This window comes from Leuciscus leuciscus (genome assembly GCF_965113295.1).
Source record: "Leuciscus leuciscus genome assembly, chromosome: 14".
Lineage (NCBI taxonomy): Eukaryota > Metazoa > Chordata > Actinopteri > Cypriniformes > Leuciscidae > Leuciscus > Leuciscus leuciscus.
In genome coordinates, this window is record NC_138738.1 from 29,099,895 (window position 1) to 29,108,385 (window position 8,491).

At 40.0% G+C, this 8,491-nt stretch overlaps 1 protein-coding gene across 1 annotated transcript; it reads left to right on the plus strand.

Moving 5' to 3' along the window:
- The first annotated feature begins 6,447 nt into the window (after positions 1-6,447).
- On the plus strand, positions 6,448-8,076 carry trim63a (tripartite motif containing 63a). Its single transcript, XM_082136634.1, has one exon. The coding sequence runs from the start codon at positions 6,575-6,577 to the stop codon at positions 7,622-7,624; it is 1,050 nt and encodes a 349-aa protein (XP_081992760.1). The 5' UTR covers positions 6,448-6,574; the 3' UTR covers positions 7,625-8,076.
- The last annotated feature ends 415 nt before the right edge of the window (positions 8,077-8,491 follow it).

Genomic DNA, 8,491 nt, shown 5'->3' on the forward strand with positions numbered 1-8,491 from the left:
CACCTCTCTCTTCTATGACGAGACCCTGAAGTCGTTGTTCTGGATCGGGGACAACTACCACCCCCCTATAGACCTCCCAGACCTCAGGCTGTCATCAGGTGTCTGGAGAGCGTCCTGCCCGTTCCCAGAGCACAGCCAGACCCTGAACCGGGTTTCCACCTTCGACTGCGGAGAATTCGTGTAAGCCCCCCGCAGACGTAGAGGGACCACCTGCTGCGACGAGTGAGCCAGAGGCCGAGAACAAGAGGACAGCACTTACCATTGCTCCGGAAGAGGTTCCCCAGAGTGAGTCTGACCAGGGGTGTGAGCCTGAGACACCAGCGGCATAGGGAAAAGAAACAGAGGACTGGCTGATAGATTTCAGTGAGGAGGTATTGATTCCCACCCTATCCCACCCAGTACCTGATTCATCATCGCTGTTTAAAGACAGCCCGAAAAACTTTATAGACTGCAATTTTTCTGTTAAGCCTTCATCATCGCTGCTTCCAGGCAACATTATGGACTATTTGGACTGTGATTTATTAATTTCATCGACCTGCATGGACTGTGTCATTCTCACTGTGATCCTGTCCGTCACAACAAAGTTCAGCCAGTCCTCTAGCCCAGCCGCTGCCGGAGGTTAACAGCCCAGTGCAAGAGGATCCTGCGGCTCTGCCTCCGGCCTCTGATCCCTTCGCTCCATCTCGGCCCGTAGACCTGTCAGCTCTGCCTTGGCTCCTCTCACCTTCGGCTCCACCAGAGACCATCGGCCTTACGGCTCCTCTGGGTTTCCTTGTCCCACCGGCTCCCCCTTCGTCAGTCATCACTCTACTTCCATCACAGACTTACAGGCTGTCCACCCCTATGACTGCAGAAGGTTCCTCCTTCCCTTCGGCATCGCCTCTGTCCTCTGTCACAACGGCTCCACATCATCCCTCGGGTAATCTGGCTCTGCCTCCGACGCTCGTCACTGCGGCATCGCCTGGGTCTCTGTTGTCAGCGATGTCGCTCAGTTCCATCAGCCCTCCGTCTGCGCCTATGGATCCATCGGCCTCATCTCCTGTGGTCGCCCTCCAGATGTCGGCAGCCACAGCAACATCTTGGCTCCTCCCTCCCTCGACTTTGTCACAGTTATGTTCAGTTTGTTTTATTTTCCATGGACTTGTTTTCATTAGTCACAATGTCTTCCTTTGTTTGATTTTTCCCGCCACTCGTTTGTTACCATGGTCACGTCATTATGAGTTTGTTTGTTTCAGCTGTATAGTGTTAATTACCTTTAATTGTGTTAGTACTTAAGTTCCTTCTTTTCCTTTGTTTGTTGTCCGGTCACTCTTACATTTAATTTGTGTTGCTCTACCTGTTTGTCTGTTATTTTGGATTCTTATCATTACAATTTTAGTGTTGGAACTCTCTTCTACATCTTCGTTTGTTTGCCTGCAACCACCCGTGACAGTATACTTTTTATGCTTTTATTACATAGTACTTTTAGGCCTGGTCTTACAGACAGGGCTTAGATTAAGCCAGGTTTAGGCTTATTATAAAAAAATTATTTAAGTAGCTTTATAAAAATAATAATAATAATAATTACTGGTGAGCATCTTGATACAAAACAATGTGACTGATATATTTTAAGATCTGTCAATGCAAGTAGCTTTCAGTTAAAACAGCTCAAACATGCATTTTAGTCTGGGACTATAGGCTTAAAGGACAAGTTCGGTATTTTACACTTAAAGCCCTGTTTTCAGATTGTTTCTGATGAAATAGAACGGTTAAGATTGAAATTTGGATACATGCTGCTGGCCCGAGAATTTTCGGTTTCTGTGGTAGCACCTCCCCACCTCCACAATGGCTGCATAGGTGCACTGGAACAATCCTTCCTAAAACGCTGTGCTGGGGTGGTGCTACCACAGAAACCGAAAATTCTCGGGCCAGCAGCATGTGTCCAAATTTCAATCTTAACCGTTCCATTTCATCAGAAACCATCTGAAAACAGGGATTTAAGTGTAAAATACCAAACTTGTCCTTTAAGCCTTGTCTGTGAAACTGGGGGTTATATGTAAACTCAAAGAGAAACGCTTTCAGTTCATTTTTATTAATTTGTATAACACTTTTCACAATAAATATTGTTCCAAAGCAACTTCAAAGATATTATTGCCCACCGTGAAAGCTAAAAGTGAAAGTAGAGAAGAAAACATCAAAGTTACAAAGATACAGCGCAAGTACAAAATATTCTTGACAGTATGTATATTGTAAGGAAAGTGTAATTTTTTTCCAAAAACTATATGCAGAATTTGTTTGCTGTGAACAAATGATTGTAAATAGAAAAAGGGATTTATCTCATGATTTCCGACAAGTCTTTATATGTAAAAAAAAAAAGAAAAAAAAAAAGAGAAAAAAAAGTTATTGTTAAATGTACCAGATTTCTTCCAAACCCAGTTTTATTCACTAAAAGACAAGTATAGACTTGAACACCTGCAGATTTTTATGTGGCCCACTGGCATGTCTTATCGGGGTCTTTTGCTTTCAACTCTATCTGGAAGAAACCTAACAGTTCTAGTCCCAGAAGGTTTTCATTAGTCTATCTTCCAGCAGGAAGATTTGAGTATATAGGTGATGAGAGAAGCCTGCATGTGTTCCGTCTGCCTGTGGAAACCACAAGAACAATGATTAATCTAGACAGAGATTTATAGAGTGTACAACCAAGGTCCCTGTCTGGACATCTTCCCTCACACATTCCTCCATTCTGTGACTCCCGACACATGTGTCTTTTGTCAGGAGCACGAAAAAGTATAGCTTTAATTATTTTTTATCTCTGACAAATTTGTGGGCGTTCAGAGTGGAGGCGATCAGAGACATAGTCACATGGCACCACAATTGTATGATTTAAAGCATGTATAGGGCTCCAGTAAGTTTTCTCAGAACAACAATGAAGATTTTGACTTCAGAGAATTTGATATACAAAGTTAAAATGTGTCATATTTTTCTTTAACTTTATAAGATTAAATTGTAGCAGAATTTTTTGCTAAAAGTTCACTGATCAACAGCTGTCAGGAGGTGAGAGAAAATCTTAGCAGCAATAGGAAGCTGACTTTTGCTGACCATGGTCTGAACTTTGTGAGATAACATTTAACACTCTCCTTGCCAAAATGAGTAGATCACCAGCTTTGAGAAACTGTTGGAATAACATAACAAGCAGCTCATATCATATCATATCATATCACTCATATAAAGCAGCTCATTCAAGGAAAGAAACCATTCGAATAGCTTCTTGTTTTGGAATTATTTTTAGGTTTCATGTCTTGCCAGTTACGAGAAGGATCATTACACATTACATTTTATAAGTACGCTAGTTATTAATAATGTTTTTGCTGGCATTTCAATTTCTTAAAGCGTGGGAAAATTTCTATCAGCGTTGTTGTTGACTGTGCCATTGTCCCAAACACACTGCTGTATTTATGGCCATTTGACATCCTCTGAGTGGCGGAAGTTAAACACACGGTCAAGAACAGGAACGTTGTCTGCACGCCATGTCGTGGCACATTTGACATGGCACGGAATTCTGCACAACGGCCTTACAGAGTGAATCACGTCAGAATTGGCTTGCTACAAGTCATTCAAATCATTGTGTCTCTCGTACACACAGCCACAATGAACTCGTATTGTAGACTTGTGGACACAAAGATGGTTCTGTTGATAGGGGTCAAACTGGCTCCAGTCAGGAAATGTACATTCATCTGTTATCTTTGATTGTGGCCCCAAAACAAATAATTGGTCTCCAGTGATCACATACACTGTAGGAAACACTTTTGTTGGAGAGGCGACACATTCTCACAGACATAAGAACTGCGTGCATTATGGTTGCGACTTTAAGTCTGCTCTCTCACATCGCATAGACTGAACCAATAACTTAAAATTTGAACTAAAGCAAAAGTGAAAAGAGCTTGTTTGAGACAGTTTGTAAATGAGGTGTTGAAAAAAATTGGTATATTCTGCCACCTAGTGGATACTTTTTAGTCTTTAAAATACAGATAAAACTAAGAGCCTTTTCACATAAAATTTTCACTTATTTTTTATTTGTCAGCTAAATATGTTAGTAATAACAAACAGATATTAATGTAAATTAAAATACATTTATGTATTTATACTTACATATATTTTATATATATTTATATTTGTCTAAATATATATATATATATATATATATATATATATATATATATATATATATATATATATATTCAAATATGTTTTTTAAATAATATTTTTTTCTTTATTTGTTTTCTGAAAGTCCACAACACTTTAATTTTGTGTTGTGTTAAATGAAAATGACAGCAGTGAAAATAATCATTTTTCTTGTTTGAGAGCGTTCATTTATTTTTGATTAATTAGAGAGGAAAAGCTTTATATTTGATCTCTTTCCTCACATTGTGCTAATTGTAAGGATTGTGATAACACAGATGTCACTTTGAAGATTTTTTAGAATAACCCATGACAAGAAAATGATCTGGTGATTTGATCCAGTCTCTGTCATTTATTACTCACGTTGAACCAAGATAGTGTCTTCCAGGAACATGTGTCACTGCCAAAACACACACAAAATATTAAAACAACCCACAAACATCCATTTGAAGTCATTTGAACAGTATAAATACATATTTTAAAATTCACTTTTAAGAGTTGTGTCCATGAGTTGCATAAGTGTCTCTGCAGGTGTCAGTTTGCAGCCGACTCCCACTTGTTTATATTTACATGGATGATATACATGGTGACAGGGCCAACAAACTGTCCTCGATTACTTTTCATAAAGATTACACAAAGCTCTAGATTTGGGATGTCAAACTCAGTTACTGACCAATTTGCTGCCCTATTTACCTGATGCTCTTTGCATCTCAGCCAATTCCACCACTGATCATTGTGTTCACTCACACAGAAACTGCATAGCTTTATTTCTTGATATATATGTATATAGGTTGTATCTAAATATGTATACAGTGTGTGTGTGTGTATATATATATATACCAAATTATTAATATATTAATATTAAATTATCTTTTATTTAATTTCAGTTTAAGTTTTTGTAAAAAAAAAATTATGTGCTTTTGACAATTTTAATAGCTTTTTAGCTTATTTAAGTTTAAAACAATACAGAACTTCTAACTTCTATTTCAGGTAGTTGCCAAGATAATATTTCAACGTTTTTCTTTTAGATTTTATTTAATGTTATCAATTAGCAAAAACTATTTTTAACAAGGTTAGTTTTAATGAACAACAACAAGAACAAGAACAAGACAACAAAAACAAGAACAACACTGATTTGTTTTTCTACATGTTGTTTGCACCACAGGAATTGTGTTGGTCATTTCACATGACGTTCATTTGGTGGACAATGGTTTTCAAATACTAATGCCAGGACACATTTAAGGACTAGCTGAAACATTCTAAGACTAAACTGAACACACTTATTGTTTCCAGTGACTGGAGCAGATTTTAAACACCAACTGAACGCAACTGTCTCTGACTTGGCACGTTTGGGCATGGTCAGTCCTAAGTATCAAATTACATTCATAATCAGCCTTACAGTTGTTAAATGTGTCCCCGGCTTAACAAGCAGTGAAGCAGCATAGTTGAAAATACATTGACCACTTGTAATAATTAAACACGTAACATACTGTATACTGCACATGTTTTTGTCACTTGAAAACATAAATTTTTTCATCGATAATACATTTTGCTCCAAATAACCTTTGATGGGCACATACTGGTCTGAACATGTTGTTTCAGTGCATATGTGCGAGAGATGATTCTGCAACACTACATACTGTACATAAATATGCTTTACATAGGCTATGTACTGCAGTGTCCACCTGTTGTTTTGGAGGGGAGGGGACAATAACACCTTCAGCGTGATATTGCTCAAGATGACGAGGGGTGGCATGGCTGTCGACCATATGACTTTTGTTTGTTTACAAATTCACTGTGCTGAGGTTGTGAAATCTGTCATCTTGAACTGCCTATGCACACCAACCATCTGATCTCTCTTCTAGAACCATACAGACGAATGTTGGTGGCAAGCGTCCATCAGTACTACATCAGGGGTGAAGGACAATGGAGCCTAAAACAGTTTATGTGGTACACAACTCACCCCTTGCTCAATTGTCCTAAAAATCCTCATGACCTGCCATGTTGTTGCGCAGTCAGGGAAGGTCTGGATGTCTAGATGCCAACAGCTATCACATGGGTCTTGTTTGGCCTGACTTTGTGATTCGCCTACACATTTCTACTGCAGATGGAGAGTTTGGAAAGGGAGGGGGTCGTGTTGCTAAGTTTGGCATGTGACCTGTTCTTTAGTGGGTTGTGTTGGAGGGCAGCATGTTTTTTCGAATCAAGCCGCACAAACAAGTGGTGGGAGCAATCTTGTCACAGCCGCCTCACAGATCAAGTGTCACAGGCAGCTGGACAGTATATAAGCCCTGAGTGCGTTCTGCCTCGACAGATCAAATAAGCCTCAGTAAAGGAAGAAGCAACCAGAAAAGCTCAAGCTCAACCAAAAGGCAAAGCAGTGAAGGTTATAAGGACTTTACCTCAAACAACAGATATGGACATCAGAACGGGTCAAATAGTCCGGGCTCCGAGTCCCATGGAGAGCCTAGAGAAGCAGCTGAGCTGCCCCATCTGCCTGGACATGTTCACAAAGCCAGTTGTCATTCTACCATGCCAGCATAATCTGTGCCGCGGCTGCGCCAGTGACCTCTACGACTCCAAAAACCCATACCACTACTCTGGAGGTATCTTCAGATGCCCTACCTGCCGCTTTGAGGTGGTTCTGGACCGCCACGGTGTCTATGGTCTTCAGAGGAACCTTCTGGTGGAGAACATCATTGACATCTACAAGCAGCAGTTGGAGAAAGGAGGTAATGCCCTTGAACCCCCATTGAAAACCAAAGAAACAAAAGAGCCTATGTGCGAGGTACACGAAGATGAAAAAATTAACATCTACTGCATAACCTGCCAGACACCCACCTGCTCCATGTGCAAGGTATTCGGTCAGCACAAGGACTGTGAGGTTTCCACTCTAAAAGTTGTTTATGAAGCACAGAAGTCCGAACTTCAAAAAGCAATCGACCTTCTAGGCGCCAGCAACAGCTGCCTAAAGGCGATGTTAACACAGATGGAGGAAAACAGCAAAATGGTGGAAGCAAACAGCCAAGTGCAGAAGCAGAAGCTTGGGGAGAAGTTTGACCTACTCTATGCCATCCTAGAAGACCGCAAAAACCAACTCCTAGAGAAGATCGCTCAAGAACAGGATGAGAAGGTTGCTGTGGTGCGATCTCTAGTTCAGCAGTACAATGAACACCTGCAGGCCAGCATCAAGCTGATGGATAAAGCCTCCCAGACAATAGACAACAGCAATACAGCAGAGTTCCTCATCGCTGCTAAGCAGCTTATCACTGAAGCCAAGGATACATCCAAAAACTCACAACTAGAGAGGCCAGAGCCAGGCTTTGAGAGTATGGACCACTTCACGCTCTTCACTGAAGACGCAGAGGTCATGCTTGCAAAACTGGACTTTGGAGTCAGTGGCGATGATGATGAGGAAAATGAAGAGGAAGAGGAAGAGGAAGAGGAAGAGGAAGAAGAGGAATAAGCCATGATAGACTTTAGAAAAAAGACTTTGTGGGGAAAAAGAGATGACAGCAGATACAAACCTCAGTCATAAGGACAATAATCTAGCTGCTTTTGATAACTGTGAGACAAGGGAAGTGCAATCTTAAAGCAGTTTTAGTACAAATTGTACAAATTGCACCATTTGTAATGTCTTTTCCACTTGATTTTTGTACTTTTTTTATTAATATGGATGTTAATATTTAATTATGTTTTTTATATTTTTATTAGAATGTAGAAGTTTATGTTTTGTTTGCTAAATTAAAGCTAGATTACATGCTGTAGAATACAGCTCTGCCAATTTACTTTAGAGTGTCATGTGAGATCCAAATGTTTGAATACTTGAAATATTAAATGCACTTGACTGATGAACTGCAATGTAATGTCCATTTTCATTGGATAATTTGGTGGAAATAAAAGGACTTACAAGAAAAAGTGTCACTTTAAATAATTCATTTGTTGAAGTGCACACTCCTTTAGATGACCTTAAAATTCTTAACATTTTACCCCTTTTAACTGTGTGGCTATATCTGCATTCTCTCCAACCTATCCTTGTGAGGCATTGAGCTACACCGTTGGAGTGGGTGGTTATTTTAGCTTGGTGAGAATGAGAGAAGCCACATGACTCCAGGAATAGACTCAAAGTAGGATGCAGGCCTCATGTTTCCAACCCTGACAATTACAGCTGCTGGTAGGCATGTTTGACAAAGTTATGGGCCAGAGGTTAACACTGACTCTTCTATCAACCACAGAAACCGTTGCTATGGCCCTAAAACAAACCCTAACAGAGGATTTGAATAACAATGTTGTACATGTCAAGCAACCAGTAAACAGCCAATAAAAGGAATGC